This window comes from Garra rufa, chromosome 20 (assembly GCF_049309525.1).
Source record: "Garra rufa chromosome 20, GarRuf1.0, whole genome shotgun sequence".
NCBI lineage: Eukaryota > Metazoa > Chordata > Actinopteri > Cypriniformes > Cyprinidae > Garra > Garra rufa.
Window position 1 is genome coordinate 16,708,956 of NC_133380.1, and position 21,507 is coordinate 16,730,462.

Here is a 21,507-nt window from a genome sequence, read left to right on the forward strand (position 1 = left end):
CCATCTTCTGATTATAGTAATCATGATTTTTTAGTTTTACCTGTAGTAAACCCATGGTTAATGTTCGGAAAAGGTTGTGAAGGTAAAAACAAGATGACCGCCAAGGCAAACATCTTGCTTTAAAGCCACTTTCATGCACAAACTACAATAAAACCATTTACAAAAATTAACTTTTTTTTGGCAGATTGATTACCATTTGTATAACCACAGTTTTACTACAAAAAAAAAAACAAAAAACATTACTATAGCTAAATCATGCTAACTACAAAGTATGTTTTTGGTATTCTAACCACAGTTTAACACTACACTAGTACTATAATAAAACCATGGTTAATTTTCATAGCAGTTACTGAAGGTGAACACAAGATGACCACTGAGTCAACCATCTTGCCCTAAAGCCACTTTTAAGAAACTACAAGAAAAGCCCTTACGAAAATTAACATGGTTTTATTATAGTAAAAGTGTTTTTTTTTAATCAGATTACTAAATACCATGGTTAAACTATGGTTAGTGTAGCAAAACTATGGTTAATTTGTGGTTACCGTGGTTTATTATAGTAACCATGGTTATAACAACTACTGGACCTCCAACACCAATGTATCTGGGAAAAATAATAAAGCATAAAATGGACAAAAATCACATATACAGTGAGTACATTAAAATGTAGTAGTCATTAGGGTCAGAACAACTTTTCCCTTAAAGGGGAAATATTTGCATTTTTCATGAGGGGAATTTTTATTTTCCCAAATTACTTCAATCAATAACAACTATTTTAAATCTGATTGTTTATGTGATTATGACAAAAATCTTTATTGTTGATTATTTCTCCTTATATTGTAATAATAATGTATAATATGGTAATAATAATATGGATACAGGAAACAATATAAAAACGTTTTTTGATTTGTGTCTGCATTTCGCGTCACATTCTCGCTTCACAGACAAACATGTTGGTCCATGACGTTAGTGTAGTCTAGTTATGCAAAAACTCCCATTATAATCATTGAAGCTACGGTAAGGGACCATGCTTTGCGTGGTGGGTAGACATGCTAAATCAAACACATAGCAAAAGATTCATGATGGTTTCATTTTTGTTCTGGATCCCTTGCTCTGCTGCCACACTGGAACACACGCGCCACCAACTGGACAGGGGTGGAAATTACAGATACAATTTACAATAGATAACCCTCAGTGTAATCTGTCAAAGTGATGGACAGCCGTCAGATTTTTCCGTCACTGATTCCGTAAATGATGGACAATTTTCGGTTAATTCAACCTGTTATAAACAAAGCATTTATTTAATCAACCTCCAAAAACAGCTTGTTTGGATCTGAGGTGCAAGTTCACATCACCCGGGCACAAATATTTGCATAAACACTGCCTCCAGAGCAAGTTGTCAACAAATAGTCATCTTCTTACCATAGGCCCCGCCCTTTGGCGTTCAGTTGCTTAACGGCTGACACGCTGAATGCGAGTGTCTAATAGAAATAGAAATTACAATCGCCGCCGCTATCTTGTCTACACTGGATTGGTATACAAATGCGCATTCGCTTTCTGACACAGTCCACGCACTTAAGTCTGTCGTAAATTGGTCAAGATAAGTGAAAGAGCATTCGTTTTGACACATTTGGTTTAAGCAGCTCGTTCGCATCTTTGTACAGATATCAGAAGGATCCCAGCCTTAGGAACACGTGGTCAGTTTATTTTTAATGGCATTCCGGATCGTGTTAAAGGATTGATTGGCGCATTTTGTTTTGTAAACGAGACAGTGTCATGGAGAAACATTTGTTGAAAGATGAAGTGGTACTAGATCTGACTGCAGCTGCATCACAAACTGTAAGTAAATGATTTCATAATGCTTTGACTGGAAATGTTAATAAATAACAAATACTAGTGAATAAGTAAAGGGGCAGGTTGAAAATAATAGTTTTCCCACATATTTATTTTTTTGTGTGAAAAAACTTTTGTAACATTATAAGTAAACCTCAAGGAACATATCCATATGTGATGCCTTTAAATGGGTCATGACATGGATTTTTAAAAATTATTTTAATATGTTCCTTGAGGTTTACTTAAAATGTTAATAAAGTTGGTGGGCGGGGCCTATGTTGATGTCTTGCTCTGTAGGCGGAGTTTATGGAAACGACTGGGGCTAGGTGACCTCACCTTGCCCCATTGGATCCAAAAGGAGCTGTTTTTGGAGCTTAATTAAATAAATGCTTGTTTGTAATGAGGAGGACACCTTAAGCTATGAAACTTGCAGGATGCTTTAATGGCACAAAGACTTCTTATATACCAAAAGATCAAGGCAAATGTCATCAACCCTTTAATCGCGATAGCCTTTATGCATTGTTTAAATGTGCAAAGGCATTTTTTGCCCCTTTGCCTTAAATCTATGGGGCATTTTTGTCACAAGCCCTCCTTCATTTCCAACCCTGGTATATTTATATAATTAGAAGAAAAAAGAAAGATATATTAATCTCAGGTTGTTTAAAACAATTTGAGATTATTTTATTACAAAATAGAATAATAATAAATGTGGACATAAAAAAACACTTATAATGTACCATTAAAAGATGGTCTTTATATTCAGAGGAAAATAGAATAGACTAAATTAGGTTTAAAACATAATGATGGTGTTGACGGTAATAATTCATGTTAACTATGTCGACCATCGTCAAGCCATGCAGTACACGGGCGTTTTATGTAGCTTGTGAACATGGAGTCTATGCGCGCAAACATATCAGGGAAGTCTGTCGTGTTGCTTTTCTCCTCGCTCGCGGTCTCTACTGGCTTCAGCAAGACTCCATGGCCTCACGATGAGCATTTCGACCAATGACAGACCAGTGCGCATGATGCGCGCGCCAAGTGCAAACCCAACGCAGAGAATTCGCCTTTTTTTCTAAAGGGGCGTATTTTTCTTGCCAATTTAATTACAAACCAACGTTCAATGCACACGATACACTCTACAATAATGTCAGGCGCCTATTTGAAACACTCGCGCACCGTGTCAAGGTGATAGTGTTGTCTAAACAGCCGGGATGTGTGTTTAGAAACGTTTTTGTGGGAAGTCTCATCAATGGTGGGTTGAGGAAGCCCGTCTCGCTACAGAAGAGGACGCTGTCGCCCCTGGATATGACCGGCATTCTCTGTCGTTTAGAGCGATCGATAAAAGAGTAAGTTTGCTGATTTATTCTGCACTGCTTTCTATAAACAGTAATATCGCGGGGGCAGGCAGCGCTGCGGTTGCTCGCTTGCACTCTCTAAATATGGCTCCAGCACTGAAAGGCGCTCATTTACTAGCTGCTTTGCTGACTGAACACGGCGCTTCATAACACACAAGTGCTTTTTCGTTGCAGATACGCACGCGGCATTGCATGCAAACAACTTGCAAACAGCTATAGCATTATATGCACTTATTTGTCGTTTGGTTGGTCAAGTGTAAATAAGACATATTAGACCGTCAGAGTTTGTTATCAGGAAAAACAATCAAGGTTGAGACTGTCCATCAGCCCTTCTAAAATGGCTGACTCGTCTGTCTCGCTTCAGGATTGGTATTTAGCGCTCTGCAACCGAACTACGTCAACTGTGTCGAGGAAACGTTGAAGGTCTGCCCGGTGATTGGTTCGAATTAATCACGTGATATGCGCAAAGCACCCTATTGGCTCGCCTGATATATATTTATTTCCTGTTTCAAATGGAGTGACATGCGTGCTGTCAATGTGTGTCTGCTCATTTTAATAGTTATAGGATGATTGTTGTTTACAATAAAGCATTTACTTCTACTTTCTAAGTTACAGCAGACACACCATTAGTGAGCAGAGCAGCTGCTACGTTTGCCAGTTTATCTTTTATTATGTCCTGATGTTAACACCCCTATCATTGCTAATAAAAAACGGTTTTTAAGTCTCTTCTGCTCACCAAGCCTGCATTTATTTTATTCAAAGTACAGCAAAAACAGTAAAATTGTGAAATATTTTTACTGTTTAAAATAGCTGCTTTCTATTTGAATATATTTTAAAATGTAATTTATTCCTACGATTTCATAGCTGCATGTTTAGCTCCAGTCACATGATCCTTCAGAAATCATTCTAATATTCTTATTTGCTGCTCAAAAAAAACATTTATTATTATAATGTTGAAAACAGCTGAGTAGATTTTTTTTTCCTGGTTTCTTTGATGAATAGGACGTTCAGAAGAACAGCATTTATCTGAAATAGAAATCTTCTGCAACATTATAAATGCCTGATCAATTTAAAGCATCCTTGCAACAACAAAAAAAATCGAAATATTCAATTCAATTCAATTCAAGTTTATTTGTATAGCGCTTTTCACAATACGAATCGTTGCAAAGCGCTGTACAAAAGTTTAGGCTACTACAATATATTTAGTAATTTTAGTATTTAGTGGTGAATACTGTATGTCAAGTCGATGTACATATGATATAAATGTTAAAATCAGTAACTGTGTAATCGAACAGATGATGAACACTAATTGCAATGATTATGTGCTGTGATCAAACTTGTAAGAAAATTATGTAGTGCTGTATGTTGTTTCAAGGCTGGCATCATCTGCGGTCCTCTGAGGGGTCGGCATCATCTCTTCTTCTGAATCCAGACTGAATCTTGTGTAAATCCTAGTTACCACGGGATGGAAATCCCGTGGCAGAAACAGAGAAACAAATAGAGAAATAATTAGCCTAGCTGCTGTTCCAACTTCCAACCAAACAAAAATGATGTGTTTAGCCCAAGCTGAAGAATATTAATGTGCATTTGATCAGATGTAACTGAAGTACAACGTTATGAGATACATTATGTGAATGCTTGGCTAAAGAGATGAGTCTTTAATCTAGATTTAAACACAGAGAGTGTGTCTGAACCCCGAACGTTATCAGGAAGGCTATTCCAGAGTTTGGGAGCCAAATGAGAAAAGGCTCTCCCTCCTTTAGTGGACTTTGCTATCCTAGGTACTACTAAAAGTCCAGAGTTTTGCGACCTTAGGGAGCGTGAGGGATTGTAGCGTAGTAGGAGACTAGTTAGGTATGCAGGAGCTAAACCATTAAGGGCCTTATAGGTAAGAAGTATTATTTTGTAAGTGATACGGAACCTAATAGGTAGCCAGTGTAGAGACTGTAAAACTGGGGAATATGATCATATTTTCTTGATCTGGTAAGGACTCTAGCAGCTGCATTTTGGACTACCTGTAGCTTATTTATTGAAGAAGCAGGACAACCACCTAGTAGTGCATTACAATAGTCCAGTCTAGACGTCATAAATGCATGAACTAACTTTTCTGCATCAGAAACAGGTAACATGTTCCGTAGCTTAGCAATGTTTCTAAGATGGAAGAATGCTGTTTTAGTAACATAGGAAATATGATTTTCAAAAGACAGGTTGCTGTCTAATATAACACCCAGATTTTTGACTGTAGAGGAAACAACAGTACATCCGTCTAGTTGCAAGTTGTAGTTTAAGAGATTCTGTGTACTCTTTTTTTGGTCCAATAAGTAATATCTCAGTCTTATCTGAATTTAACAGTAGAAAATTATTGGTCATCCAGTCTTTCACATTTTTAACACACTCTGTTAACTTTGCTAAGTTAGAAGTTTCATCTGGTCTTGTTGAAATATATAGTTGAGTGTCATCAGCATAACAATGGAAACTAATATTGAAAAAAATCACATTTAAAGTTGTCCAAATGAGGTTTTTAGCAATGCATTTATTTACGATAAATAGGAAGGTAGGAAATTTACAAAATATCTTCATTGAACATTATATCCACTTAATATCCAAATAATTTTTGGCATAAAAGAAATTCAATAATTTTGACATATACATGGGGTGAGCGATATTGACCAAAAAAAACATCGATATTTTCTGGGATTTGATCGATAACAATAACTAAACTACATTTTGCTTTGTGTGTTATTGTGCTGACTCCTAAAGTTTATGATATTCTTCATATTCTGTGTGGTCAGTTCACAGCAGTAAAGATTCTTTTCCAACAAGTTTAAATTGATTTTTACCTTTTATTGACATTTTTACCTTTATAAAGCCATTTTTCTAAAAGTGTGCGTCATCTTTTGAGTCAAATTCTTACATTTAATCAGTCAGTTTTAATAATAATACATGTAGGCCGTTACCAAACAAATCAGTATCAACAAAATTCGTCTTTGCAGAAGTTGCATATGAAGCAGCATTTAGATGTATTTATACATGTAATGCAGCTATATTTGAAATTATTTTAAAAGTGGACATACTTTGAATGTGAAATTAAAACTGCCAGTAGGTGTCAGCAAATCACTGTTAATAAGGGAGTCATTGCGATTCTACTGAATAAGTTAAACGGTTAATTCATTCAGGGACGAAACACCGTCATGTTGCTCAGAGATGATAAAGAGTACTGTGGCCATAGATATTATTTATATTTATGACTGTGGCTGTGTTTGGAATTATTTTTGTTGACGAAATTGAGCGAAAACAGGAAATATGCTGTCTAAAACGTAAGTCTTTTAATATTAATATTAATAATATCACATTTGTAGTCATGCTGGTTTTTGAAGGAAAAAATTATATTATATAAATATATAAATTTTCTGCCCCATATCTTGAATTATGTGATCATTCTAAATGCATTTTAATACACTGAATCGTGTGGTGAAAGAACACTCTCTAAATGCGTACTTACTAGACTTTATCACGTAATGTAACGTTATGCGTGCACTCTGTCGGAGTGTTTTGTTTGTTTTTTGCAATATACTTGATAATGTCAAATCGCACATCGTTAAAACAACAATTATGATATTATCGCAAACGATATATATCGCACAATCCCCCATATACAGTGTATTTTTAGATATTGCTACAAATACACCTGTGCTACTTAAGAGTTAAGTGTTTTGATGTTTTGAGCAGTAGCCTGAAATCTAAAAAATGATATGTAGTGTCTTGCCTTAAGTTTTTTTTTTTTTCCGGCAATATCACCTCAATATTTATATTGTAACATATACATTTCTGTTTTTGCAGGTATTTATGTCCATTCATATTTTAACACTTATATAGCGGACAACTCCGATGAGGAAGTTAAGAAAACGAGTTGGCCAGTCCAGGGCTGGAGGCTTTGGGAGAGGAATAGTCAGAGGAGAGGATCAGGACCAGGTTGGTCCATCCAGCCATGCCGACACGGACTCTCTACTCTGTCCACCTTCCCCACACAGACTGAGCTTCTCTACAACCAGAGACACACTCACATATGCACAAGCTCAGAAAATGGTGGAGATTGAGCTTGAAGGACGGCTCCACCGGATCAACATCTGCGACCAGCTCTCTGTGGTAACAGAGGACGAGATGCTGGCTCAAGATCTGACAGAGTGCAACAGTAACAAAGAAAACAGCGAGCAGAGACAGGGAAACAAACCAGCCGCTTCTAAAAGCAAGCGGAAAGATGGCAAACACACAGCCAAAAAGAAATCAAGCTCTCAGTATAGCATGCAAAACCAGGTCGCCCATATCCAAACCCCTTTGCCTAAGCCTACGTTTCGTAAGGTGGACACTTTCATGGCTTCAGAGGCTCCCCCTCTTCCTGTGGCTTATTATCGCTATATAGAGAAGTCTGGGGAGGAGCTGGACAATGAAGCGGAGTATGACATGGACGAGGAGGACATGGCTTGGCTAGAGATGGTCAATCAAAAACGTGTGTCCGACGGACATGCTTCGGTCCCACCTGATACGTTCGAGTTACTAATTGACCGACTTGAGCGAGAGTCCATTTTGGAGTCCCGCAGCCAGACGCTGTCCCAGAGCACCATTGACGAGGACGCCTACTGTTGCGTTTGCCTCGATGACGAGTGTCTCAACAGCAACGTCATCCTGTTCTGTGACATCTGCAACCTAGCCGTGCACCAGGAATGTTACGGGGTGCCTTACATCCCTGAGGGCCAGTGGCTGTGCAGGCGCTGTCTGCAGTCTCCCTCGCGCCCTGTCGATTGCGTCCTCTGCCCAAATCGTGGAGGTGCGTTCAAGCAAACCAGTGACGGAAGTTGGGCCCACGTCATCTGTGCCATCTGGATCCCTGAAGTGTGCTTTGCCAACACTGTGTTCCTGGAGCCCGTGGAGGGAGTGAAAAACATTCCTACTGCGCGATGGAAGCTCACCTGTTACCTGTGCAAACTCAAAGGCAGGGGGGCATCTATTCAGTGCCACAAAGCGAACTGCTACAGGGCGTTTCATGTCACTTGTGCTCAGAGAGCTGGTCTATATATGAAAATCGACCCTGTGCGGGAGACCGGCACCAACGGTACTACTTTTACTGTGAAGAAGACTGCTTATTGCGAGAACCACTCGCCTCCTGGAGCAGGCACGCAGGGAGATGAAGACAACGGGTTGGTTGGAGGCAGGGGTAACCGAGGTCAGAGGTCGTACACGTTAGGCCCTCCGCTGCAGCAAAACCAGAGTGGGCGGAAAAAAGGTTCAGCTGCACAGCAGAAGAAAACACAGAAGAATCCGGCAGGGACCTCGCGGAAGTCTGGAGTACCGCTCCTGCTGGTGCCGCAGATACCGTCCTTTAGGTAAATGTTTTCGTCTGGTCTTTTGTCTGTTATGTCTGGTCTTTTAATGTTACTTTACTGTGAGCATGTAGAAGAACCTTATCTTCACCTTATCTTTAGTCAGTGTGGAAGTGACTCAATTCTTGTGAATGTTGTTTAAAGGTCCAGTTCCTACTATTAACTATGACTTTTGCCTCAATAAATTCCTAATTACTGCTTATTAAAGGGTTAGTTCACACAAAAATGAAAATAAGCCCATTATTTACTAGGGCCGGTCCGAATACCATTTTTTGAGCTTCGAAGCCGACATATTCGAAGCTTCGGTGGGAGGGGCTGAACATATTCTTCTCTCTAATAAAGGCAGGAATCTCTTTATGTCTTTCTGTTTGCATTTTTATTATGTCGAGAACAGTTCATCCAAACGATTTTTGTTGTGGACCCAAGGGAGTGCAGTGTTGCATTTTGGTGCAATATGGACACAAAACACGTTTAGAATAGTGATACAAAACACACAGGTCTGTTAAGAGCAATACTTTTAATAAGGTAGCCTAACATTCTTTAACAAACAAATCACTCCCAAATCAGAAATTAGCAGCACAGTAATTACTGACACCGTAAAGGGTAGGCTATTTAAATAAAAGAAGAAAGAAAAAAAATGGCGCGGTGTTTATATATAAATAAATTATTTACATCTAAATTATTTATAAATAAATATATATACATTATATATAACGTTTGTGTATACTGCCCTCCAAAGGCAAATCGCAGTAACTACACATTTGGTCAAAATTGAGTTAAGGCTTAAAATGGACTTTGTGACAACTGTTTTGTCTTGTGGCAAAGTCTCCTGGTTCAGTTTTGTCCCGTTTCAGAGAAACATTCAGAGAAACAAGAGTGTCAACATGTTTGACTAGCTGGTGTAAAAACTTTAAAGGCATTTTTCGCAGTTTCAGTGTTCGCATAGTTACTGCTCTTTGCCTTTGGAGGGCAGTATATAAGCCTATATATAAAATACATATGTATATTTTTTTGCAACCCAAAATAAATGAGGCTCAAACATTATTAACAAATGTGCGTGTTTATTTGAGCACTTCCGTCAGTAAACAAGCAGCCTACAAATATGAAACTAGCCTAAATAAGAACGTTGAATAGGCTATTAAACAAACATTCGTTGCAAAAATGCCTAAAACCTCGCCCAGACCTTGTCCGACAGCTCATCAGAATTACTGACTCGAGTCCGACTGGAACCGGTCTTTTTTCTCTTTCTCTTCCCCATTGCACAGCTGCTGTTTTTAATAGCAAAGTGATTATAACCTAAATAAACTAAAATAAGTGTAAAGTTAATTTAGAAATATATTTGGAACACTTTTTTTTTTTTGTTAAATTTAAGTTTTTGTTTTTTAAAGTAACGATCAAGCGGCCAGCAGCAGACAGATCAATTTAACCAAGTCATCACGATTTAAAAAATCCATAGATATAAAAAACTTAAAGCATATCATTTACTTACCCTTAATGCATCCTACGTGTATATGACTTCCTTCTTTCAGACGAATGCAATCAGAGTTATATTAAAAATTGTTCTGGCTCCGTCAAGCTGTATAATGCAATGGGTGGTTGTTTCTCTTCATCAGTCTAAAACAGGTTTAATAAAGCGTATCTATCCATAATAAAAAGTGCCTCACACTGCTCTGAGGGGTGAATAAAGACCTCCTGTAGTGAATTAAAAATGTAATAATCACTTTAATCTAGCTTGCACTCACTGTTGTACACAGAAGCAGCTCTGGGCGGAAGACGTAGGGCGTGGACGTTGCGCATTTGCCCCTCAGAAGTGACGAACGCGAACGTGCAGTGGAGAGATAAAAACAAAATAACGGTCACGGATGAAATGAGGATTTGAAAAGAAGAATGTCTAAGGATTTCGATGTAAGCCAAGAGGAGACTGGTTTTCCTCTAAAGTCAGGAAACATTGCTTCCTTTGCTCCTGTAAACAAACTTTGGTTTTCACCAGACTCGCAGGCGCATGCGCTACGTCAACCTCTTACGTCATCTACCCGGAGCTGCTTCCATGTACAATAGTTAGTGCAAGCTAGATTAAACTGATTATTACGTTTTAAATATGGATAATTTTCTAACAAAACGCGTCGATTCACTGCAGGAGGCCTTTATTCACCCCCGGAGCTGTGTAAGGCACTTTTTATTATGGATGGATGCACTCATGGATTTGACTTGTTTTGGACTGATGAAGAGAAACAACCACGCTTGAAGGAGCCAGAACCATTTTTAATATAACTCATTTTTGGGTGAACTACGCTTCAGTAGTTAGTAAGGTAGTTGTTAAGTTTAGGTCTTGGGTAAGATTAAGAATATAGAATATGGTCATGCAGAATATGTGCTTATAAGTACTAATAAATGGCCAATATGCTAGTAATATGCATGCTAATTAGCAACTAGTTAACATTGAGAACTGGTCCCTATACTAAAGTGTTAGCGTATATTCCATACACCAATGCTGAAAAAAATGTGTTATGGTTTCCTGAAAAAAAAAACGTTTTCTACATTGATAATAATAAGATATGTTTCCTGAGCACTAAACCAGGATCATGTGACACTGAAGATTTGAGTAAAGACTGATGAAAATTCAGCTTTGTCATTAATGAGTATTTTATATTGTAATAATGTTTTACAGTATTATTATTTTTTACTTGCATGAGATGACTTTCAAAACATAAAAAACTTGCTGACCCTAAGCTTTTAATTGGTGAAATAAGTGTTATGGAAATAATGGCAAACAAATATGTGACCCTGGACCGCAAAACCAGTCATAAGGTTAAATTTTACAAAATTGAGATGTATGCATCATATGAAAGTTCAATAAGCTTTCTATTGATATATGGTATTGATCTGGAATCTGAGGGTGCAAAAAAAAAAAAAAAAAAAAATATCAGAAAAAGAGAAAATCACCTTTAAAGTTCTCCAAATTAAGTTCTTAACAATGCATATTACTAATCAAAAATTACATTTTGATATATTTATAGTAGGAATTTTGCAAAAAATCTTCATGGAACATGATCTTTACTCAATTTCCTAATGATTTTTGGCATAAAAGAAAAATCAATAATTTTGACCCATTCAGTGTATTTTTGGCTATTGCTACAAATATACCCCAGCGACTTAAGACTGGTTTTGTGGTCCAGGGTCACATATATACTTTAAACATTACTGTTGGGATACACTAAGATGAACTTGACCTTCAGCCTTTTCATCCTGTTAGAAAAGGCATTCTCAAAATTGGCTCCCAGGTGTGTTTCAAAGTCCTTGACAAGCACATTTAAGTATTCTAGTACATTCTAGTATTAAAAGGAATAGTTCACCCAAATTTAAAATTCTGTCATTACTCACCCTAATGTTGTTCCATCACATAAGTCCATTGTTCTTCTTTAGAACACAAATTAAGATATTTTGGATTAAATCCAAGAGCTTTCTGACCCTGCATTGACAGCAACACACCTACTATGTTCAAGGCCTAGAAAAGTAGTAAAACATTGTTAAAATAGTCCATGTGACATTAGTTAAATATTACTGATGTGAAATATTATTACAGTATAAATATATTGTGGTACTGTTGTGAACGTGCGTCAAATACTGACACAGAAAAGAAGAAATTATTGAATGAAATTGTATTTTTGAATCTTTTTTGCACACAAAGTTTTCTTATAGGTTCATAACATTACGGTTGAACTACGAATGTTACATGGACAATTTTAATGACGTCCTTGCTCACTTTCTGAGCACTTTCTGAACGTGTCAGTTGTGTTGCTGTCTATGCAGGGTCAGAAACCTCTTAGATTTCATTAAAAACACCTTTATTTGTTTTCCAAAAATGATTGACCGTCTTACGGGTTTAGAACGACATGAGGGTGAGAAATTAATGACAGAAGTTTAATTTTTGGATGAACTAACCCTTGAACACTAATTTTAGAAGATTTTAAAATAGGTTGTTTCATGTGGAATTTAACAGTTTATCATATATTTTTAAACAGACTCAACAAGATTTGCACAGGGGTTTCTGTTGAAAGGAAAAATCAGTTTATGCAGAGGCTCCACAATTACTGGCTGCTAAAGCGTCACTCTCGTAATGGAGTGCCACTCATCCGCCGGCTGCATTCTCATCTACAGGCTCAAAAGTCTGAGCAGGTTAGTGTGCTGTAACACATTATGCTTTTATTGACAGTAAAGGGTGTAAATAATGTGTACTCCAACTGTTAACAGCCAAGCCCACACAGAATCTGTGCCAGCAGAAAGCATTGCCGATTTCCAAATTTGCAGCACTCGTCGTTCACACTTTCCCTTTTTTTTCCTGTTTGTTAAATATTATGGCTAATTTCATCATGTTTTCAAATCTTTTCCTCCCAAAATCAGAGCAGAAAATGTCTGCATAGGACAAACGTTTCACTTATTGAGTGTTGAAAACCTAAGATTGCTTGTATGTGCATTGCAATTACAGATTTTTTCTTTAATCTTTTTTTAGAGAGAGCCAGATGCAAAGTTGCAGGCTGTCCGAGAAGAGCTGAAGTACTGGCAGAAGCTTCGTCAGGACCTGGAAAAAGCTCGACTTCTTATTGAGCTCATAAGAAAGAGGGAGAGACTTAAAAGAGAACAGGTGACACAGATCCCTTCATATCTGTAATGTTCTTTTGTTACATTCTCAAGGCCCCGTTCTCTGCAAACCATCACTTATTGCCAGAGCAGGCCTGAGGTAATTACTAATTCACAGCATCGATTTAATTTGGCTCTCTTCTCTCGTAAGATGAAACTTCAGCAGGCTGCGCTGGAGCTGCAGCTCACCCCTGCAATGGTGTTTTTGCGCTCTACACTGGAACAGCTGCAGGAGAAAGACACTGATCATATTTTCACCTCACCAGTCAATTTGAAGGAGGTGAGGAAATAACAAACATTTTTGTTTACTTTAAAAAGAACCCTGGGGTAAGCCTAATATAACGTAATGATGTCTCTTGTAGTAATATGTAGTAGAAAACCCATGAAAGATTTACATTATTAAAAAAATCCACATCGTTTTTTACATATTTTTGATCATAAGGAGCCCTGATGATGTGAAGTTGAGCTACTAGCGTTACCTGTTGCTATTTTTACCGCAACAACTTAGAAAAATAAAATATTCATACAATGACCGCAGCTACTATACAAGCATAGGCTTAAACCAAATGCCACACCATCGATTTCTTATTTTAATATTTTTCCACATGGAGTTTAAACGTCCTTGGGTGTCGAGTGAAATCCGTGCTGAGAAACTCCTTCAGTGGCTGTGGCGTCATGACAAGCGTTGCATGTTTACATCCTTTTCGACTGAAAATTACAACCAAAAACCACACAATGTGGCATCGTATTAGTATTTTATTTTCAGAGTTGTGTTGTGGTAAAAATGGCAACAGGTAGCTCACTAGTGCAACCATGTTACTTAGTCGAAATAATGGCCAAATAATAGTCCAAAATATGTATAAAATGATGTGGATTTTTTTTTTTTTCCGCAAATCTTTCATAGGTTTTCTACGACATATTTCATAAAGCCATAATTATAGCCACAAATTAGCCATACAAGTCTTAATTCCCAGGGTTCACTTTAAATTTAGAAGATTTAAGATATAAGATATATGGTATAATTGTTTTTTTAATGGCATTGTTATGTACACTTAATTAGCTCATTGTGAGGTCATTACTATGATGGTTTCTAAATGGTTTCTGTTTGGAGTTTGCACGGTCTGGGTGGACTTCCAGTGAACATTAAAGTGTGTCTACGTAGGCTGACCTTTTTATTTTAAGAGAGGAAGGAAAATCCTTTTTTTCCTGTGTCCTCTTTAATGTTGTCCCAGGTTCCAGACTATCTGGAGTTTGTTTCTGAGCCGATGGACTTCTCGACGATGCATGACAAGATGGAGGCTCAGAAATACTCATCGGTGGCTGACTTGGAAAGTGATTTCAATCTCATGATATCCAACTGCCTGAGGTACAACTCCAACGACACAGTGTTCCACAAAGCTGCCATGCAACTTCGAGAGGTGGGTGGTGCTATTCTGAGACACGCCCAACTTCAGGCTCTTAGCATAGGCCTTGATCCCAGCACAGGCATGCACCTGCCAGAAAAGCCCAGCACACACAACGCCACAGTCTCCTGGTGCGATGAAGGTGAACATTTATGTCTGCTTGCCTTTAAAATTACATGATTAAACTTTTAAAAAAATGACAATTCTGTCATTATCTGCTTACCTTCATGTCATGTTTAAGCTTCAAAAAAGGACCAGAAATACCTTAAATGTAGTCCATGATGCCTAAATATAAATCATGTTTTTCTGTCCATCAAACGATTTACAGTTGACTTGCTCTTGGACCCTGAAAATCGTGTGCACATGTGTCCTGAGGACCAACTGAAAACCCTGCTAGACAAACTGGATCTGGTGGCGTCTATGCGCACCAGCGGAGGTCGCACAAAACGCATGCGCCTGCTGCGCAGAGAAATTAACAGCCTCCGTCACAAGATCAGCCACCAGGATCGCAACTCACGAAAGCTGAATGGGAAAATTAAACAGGAGAAGTGCAAAGACGAAAAGGGCGAGAAGAAGATGGATTACATAACCTCCAACACAGGTAATGCAAAGTAAAGAAGGTAAATCATGTCCAGAGGATGTGCAAATAAATGGCTGAAAATTTCTGCTATTTACAGAATTGTGTGCTGTAGAATTTTTTTATACTATATAATTTTCAGGAAAGTAAAATATATGATGGATTATGGAGTTTTCCACCAAAGTCTGTATTTTATGGAAGACCAAAATATAAAGATAATTGCAACTGCTTTTCATATTTGTAAATTCATACTTTTTGCTTTGCCCTTTTATTTGCCAAATTTTCCTTTCAGTGTTGTTTTTATATTTATATAATATTGCAGTATTTGTTAATATTTTGGATCAGCGTTTATTCTTTATATTTTCTTTTAAATTTTATTTTTAAGCTTTACTTATTTTATTTAGCTTTGTACTTCAACTTAGTTTTTCAGTTAGTTTCCAGTTTAGTTTGTAATTTTAAGTTTTTCCTTTAATATTTAGATTAAATTTGACTTACTTTATTAAAATTTTAACTGTTGACTTTAGTAGTTTACTCTCATAATCTACTTTTGTGTGTCAAGTGATGGATAATAATTGTTTTTAATTTGAACTTTATGAATTATGTGTAACTTTAAGTTAATCATTCATTTTATTCCAGACCTAAAGAAATCAGCATCTACTTCTCCGGCCTCTTCTCCTTTACCTGGAGATGCTCCCCCAAACCCGCCTATGTTCTGCCTTGAGACAGGACGGACCACCACTCCAGCACAGCCAAATAAACCCGGCAAGCGAAAACAGAGGGCAAAAGGAAAAGAAAGAGGCCAGAAAGAAAATCACAATCAGACTTTAGAAGAAGACGAGAATTTCCACACAAAAGAGCAGAACCCCAGAGCTCAGGACGATGCAGTGATCAGGGTTTCCTCCACAGAGAGCTCATCTGACTCGCCCAAGATTGGTGTGGGTCGTCGGACGTCAATCCTCTTCAAGAAAGCTAAAAATGGAACCAGACAGACAAAGGACAAGCCTGTTTTATTGCAAAATGGAGTCAGCAAAGCTGAAAATGATGCGTCGCCGGAGCAGACAACACCAGCCAAATTACTGTCAGCATCACCAGCTCCAAAATCGCCCCCTCCGTCCCTTCACCAGCTGAGATCCAGAGGACTGAGTACATGCTCGGATGGCGAAGGAGAAAAAGCCCACTATCCACCTGAAGAGAACGGTACTGGAATGTCTTTACTAAGGCGATTACTCCACTTTATTGACCAGTAATTTAAGTGCTGTTCACTACGATGTGTTTAATATGCTAAAGTGCTCTAATGCTCTTTATTTAGGCATCACAAATGGTCTCAAGAGACACAGCGGCAACTCATCGGATTCAGAAAGCTGCACTCCCATCTTCCCAACACACAGGTAATGGATGCTGTCAGTGCTCTAAACCGAGTGCTTTAATTTGGGTCCCTGTTTAGATTTGGCATTAAAGGGATAGTTCAATTCTGTCAGTAATTACTCACCCTCATGTTGTCCAAAACCTTGAACATGTCAGTTGCATTGCTGTCTATAGTATATAGGGACAGAAAGCTCTCAGGTTGCATCAAAAATATCTTAATTTGTGTTCTGAAAATGAATGAAGGTCTTACTGGTTTGGAACGACATGAGGGTGAGTAATTACTGACAGAATTTTCATTTTGGTGTGAACTAGCTCTTTAAAAACACATGTCTTCTAATATTTTCTCCAGTTCCTCACCACCGAAACGCAGTCGTGGTAAACCAGCTCTAAGCAAAGTTCCTGTTGGTGAAGAGGAGAATGGAGTTTCTAATGCAAGTGAGTACAACAAAGACCTCAAACTATATTGTTGTTTTATTTGTTTTGCTTAACTATCATTTTCTTCACTTGTGTAGGCAAAGAAGCTTCTCAGAATGATGAGATGGAACCTCTTACCTTGGTTTGGGCAAAATGTCGCGGATACCCCTCATACCCTGCAATGGTAAGGATCATATGGTGTTGAATATATACAGTTGAGGTCAAAAGTTTACATACACCATGTAGATTCTGCTAAATGTTAATTATTTTACCAAAATAAGAGGGATCATACGATAAGCATGTTATTTTTTATTTAGTACTGACCTGAATAACATATTTCACATAACCCTGTTCAAAAGTTTACATACACTTAATATTGTGTTGTTACCTGAACGATCCACAGCTGTTTTTTTTTTCCTGAACAGTTAAACTGCCTGCTGTTCTCCAGAGAAATCCTTCAGGTCCCACAAATTCTTGTGTATTTAAACCCTTTCCAGCACTGACTGTATGTTTATGAGATCCATCTTTTCACACTGAGGACAACTGAGGTACTCATATGCAACTATTACAGAAGGTTTAAAAGCTCACTGAAGCTCCTTAAGGAAAAACGATGAATTAAGAGCCAGGGGTGTAAACTTTTGAACAGAATGGAGATGTGTATTTCGCCTAAATATCATATTTTTTCATTTAGTACCGCCCTTCAGAATCTACAGAAGATACTTGCATGTTTCCCAGAAAAAAAAAAGAGTTAAATGTACCCTGATCTTGCTATTCAAAAAGTTTTCACCCCCAGGTCTTCTGGAGCATCTGTGAGCGTTTGAACCTTCTGTAATAGTTGCTCAGTTGTTCTCAGTGTGAAAAGATGGATCTCAAAATCATACCGTCATTGTTGGAAAGGGTTCAAATGCTTAAAAACTAAAGAATCTGTGTGACCTAAAGGATTTTTCTAAAGAACAGCAAACAGTTTAACTGTTCAGTATAAACAAGGGACTCGCATCACAAAAAAAAACTGTTGTGGATCATTCAAGTAACAACACAGTTTTAAGAATCAAGTGTGTGTAAACTTTTGAACAGGGTCATTTTTATAAATGTAACTATTATTTTCTCTTGTGGAGTTGTCTTTTATGTGAAATATCAAAAAAAAAAAAAATCTTAAAAATAACATGCATTTTGTATGAACCTTCTTATTTTGCTGAAACAATTACTATTTTGTAACATACGATGTATGTAAACTTTTGACACTTGTATATATGCTTTAGTATATCCAGCCTGTCCTAGCCTAAAATGATGATGGTTTTCAACAGATTGTCAATCCTAATATGCCCCGGGAAGGAATTCTTCACAACGGCATTCCCATCCCAGTGCCTCCTGCAGACGTTTTAGATCTGGGTAAACGCAGACATGAGGAAACCAAGGAGAAACTCTTTCTCGTGCTGTTTTTTGATACAAAACGAACCTGGTAAGGTGAAACATGCATTTTATGAAACGCATTTCAAGTCGAGTTTAAAGCCCATTCATATAATCGTTTTATTGTTAATTGACAAACAGGCAGTGGCTGCCATTGGACAAGCTCCATCACATGGGCATTGACGACACTGTAGACAGACTGCGTCTGATGGAGGGCAAGAAACCCAATGTGCGGAAGTCAGTGCACATGGCGTACGACAGGGCGATGACACACCTAAGCCACGTGAAGGAAAACTCAACCTTTAACCCCTCAAATTTTATATAAAGAACTTGTATTAAATGTTTGTCTAAACTGACTGTAAGATACCAATGAAGGTACGTTCATAACATTCAGATGTTTTATCAGTGAATGGCAGATACATAAGCTCTTTTTTAAGTAAATCTGCTGTCTTGTTTTCCTACCCTCCATAAAAAAAAAACTAAACCAGGTTTTATTAACTTTTAACATTCTCATTTAACCAAGATTTCTATGAATGTTTTAAATTCATTTGTATTTGCACTTATTTCTGTTGTTGATGTTTTGCCACTCGTTCCATTTTTGGCAGTTTTATTGAATGTGAGGTGATAGTTTCACTTATGTTGCCAATGCGCCAGGGTGTCCGGGCAGTACGCTTCTGGAACTTTGAACTAGAGTGCAACTGTTTACTTGGATACATTTCTGGACTGAGTCTGAGGATGTGCAAAAAAGAGCTACTGGTTAATCATTCTAGTTTGTTCATATATGCTTTTCATCTTGATCCGATTCCAGCTTCTACCATGGCGGTTTTAACCTACTGTGAGATGCCACTGAATGAAAATATGAATTTCTTTGGGACTACTTACACCTTGCACCCGTTTGTGTCCTTTTTAAGTTAATATGTGCCGTTCATTTTAAAGAAAGGTTTGTTGACAAGCTTGTAATTGTGGGTGGAGATCACTGTGTAAATATAAATGCATGTATGTAGAAAATATGCACAGATGTGTTTTTAAAGTCTAAAATGTAAATTAATGACAAACTTTGTACATGTCATTTTAATTTATTTGGAGTGGTTATGGAAAAAGTTATTTAATAGTAATTGAGAAGGTTTAATTTAACAGCTCTGTAGAGCTTTATATGGTTCAGAAAGCATTACTGCTTCAATGCAATTGTTCCTTAGTGGTCTACAGTGAGAGAACATTATAGAGTAAAATACTATGTAGTCTCTTTAGATCATGTACGCAGAGTAAAAGAGGTAATGTGTTTTTTAAAGCCTGTGAAAAGCTAATAGTACCAAACGAAAAAAATGTCTGAAACAGTATTTTCTCAAATGAGAAATAAAAACACTGTTGCGCTGATGGTTCCCCATTTGTCGTGTGTGTGTTTACAAGTTGAACTCCAGTTCATCCCTAACACTAAATTTAGCCTTCACGTCAGTAAACAAGATTTCAAAATACAAGATGTACTTTGAGCAACCTTAGATTTATTACAGCACCAATATATTACCCCTCTTGAATACAAATGTTTCTCCAGAAAAAAATGTTTGTAGTTCTCCAAATATCATACATTGAAGATTTTCCTGTTATGCCCAACATATTTTTTATCATATGGTTTTCTTGATCTTTGATATGACGTCATAGTGCACATGCCAGAGCAATAACTGTCATAATTCATAAATGGCATGTCAAACAGGAAACAAACAAATATTTACAACAGTAAACCACACATGCTGTGCTGTGCAGTAACCTAAGACAGAAATGAAAGAACAATAATTCCATAGTAAAGGACAAACTTATGATATTGATATGTTATTTTCATTCATTAAAATGAAGCAAGGTTTGGTCTGTTTGGTTTCAAATACAAAACCGCATAAGACAAAAAGTCAAAGGAAACCTCTAAAAGAAGACATCACAAATACAATGAACAAAGATGCAGTGTGACGACGCACAGCTCGAGCAGCCATGCTGAATTAGAGACTTTGTCAGAAAGACCATCATTAAAACATTGGGACACCAACTTTGATCTTCAAAACATTTTCTAAATGATATGCAATTAACTGACCATAAATATTTCACTACAAAGTAAAACAATCCAGTTATAGCCTCAATAATTGTTCCTTATTCCGTTGAGAAGGAAAAATCCATATTTTATTGGGCTTTTTGCTACGTAAAGCTCCAAATCTTTTTGGAATAAGAGTTTGTTTTGTCTCCACATATAAAATCAGATTCAGTCCAACTTGTGTCCAAATGGTCAACAAACAAAAACAGCAGCTTTACATAACTTACTAACCCACAGTAGACTGGAATATTTTGATTGAATCATGTCCTCTGTGTTATTAAACTAAGTTAGGTTTGAATGCAGAGATGCGGTCGGATCGCAGCGGGTCAGTCTGATCAGTGTGCATCTGAAACATCAAAACAAAGTTAGTGGATGAAAGTGGACCAAGAAGTTATAATCAGATTTTCAGATGGACTTACCTCCTTTAGAGCTTTTACTAGGGTTGGGGGTGGTTGAGTATTTCGGAGGGTATCGGATAAACAGACGGTCTTCCTCTTTCTTGATCCAGCGCAGGAGTTTAGTGATGGCGTTGATGGCACAGGTTTTCGTGACAAGGGGGCTGAAGCACGTATACAGCTCAAATTTACTTGTGACCTGGAATGAGAAATTCAATTAAATTGGGATGTTACTAAGAATTATTTTGGTAATCGAGTAATTAGTCGATTATTCTGATGATTAATCGAGTACTTGGATAATTATAGGTTTTTTGTATTAAAAAAGACCCAAGTGAACCATAAAATGACTTAAAATACATATATAATAGCAATGAGGCAATAATAATTGCTATTAAGTATCAAAATCAAGTGATCATATGGTTTTATTAAAACTTAAAATACATACCAGCTAACGTGCATTACGCATTATATAAAATGACTGCAGACAGTGCCAACAGTCTGACAATTGTTTTTACATTTTACTGTGCAATCTAATCCTCGTTTAATATTGACTAAACAACATTTTACTCAAACGTGCCCTTAATTTTATTAATAGGCCATTTCTTTACAACAGATATGTTACGGCCGCTGTCATTTCTTGAATATGTGTACATTAAAATGTGTAAAGACAC

The 21,507-nt window shown here is 37.3% G+C and overlaps 1 protein-coding gene across 1 annotated transcript; it reads left to right on the plus strand.

The window, feature by feature from the left end:
* The first annotated feature begins 2,906 nt into the window (after positions 1–2,906).
* Positions 2,907–19,746, plus strand: LOC141293253 (bromodomain and PHD finger-containing protein 3-like). Its single transcript, XM_073825287.1, has 13 exons — positions 2,907–3,176; positions 7,026–8,566; positions 12,586–12,739; positions 13,074–13,205; positions 13,353–13,481; positions 14,434–14,746; positions 14,933–15,205; positions 15,818–16,378; positions 16,491–16,569; positions 16,896–16,981; positions 17,059–17,144; positions 18,265–18,419; positions 18,509–19,746. The coding sequence occupies exons 2-13, from the start codon at positions 7,074–7,076 to the stop codon at positions 18,690–18,692; spliced, it is 3,645 nt and encodes a 1,214-aa protein (XP_073681388.1). The 5' UTR covers positions 2,907–3,176; positions 7,026–7,073; the 3' UTR covers positions 18,693–19,746.
* Positions 19,747–21,507: the final 1,761 nt, after the last annotated feature.

What these genes read in the sequence shown, in the direction of transcription:
- LOC141293253 (XM_073825287.1), top strand. Translation starts at nt 7,074, where the DNA reads ATGAGGAAGTTAAGAAAACGAGTTGGCCAGTCCAGGGCTGGAGGCTTT. An exon ending in AGGCTCAAAAGTCTGAGCAG is followed by an intron (nt 12,740 to 13,073) that starts GTTAGTGTGCTG and finishes ATCTTTTTTTAG; the next exon opens with AGAGAGCCAGATGCAAAGTT. An exon ending in ACCCCTCATACCCTGCAATG is followed by an intron (nt 17,145 to 18,264) that starts GTAAGGATCATA and finishes GGTTTTCAACAG; the next exon opens with ATTGTCAATCCTAATATGCC.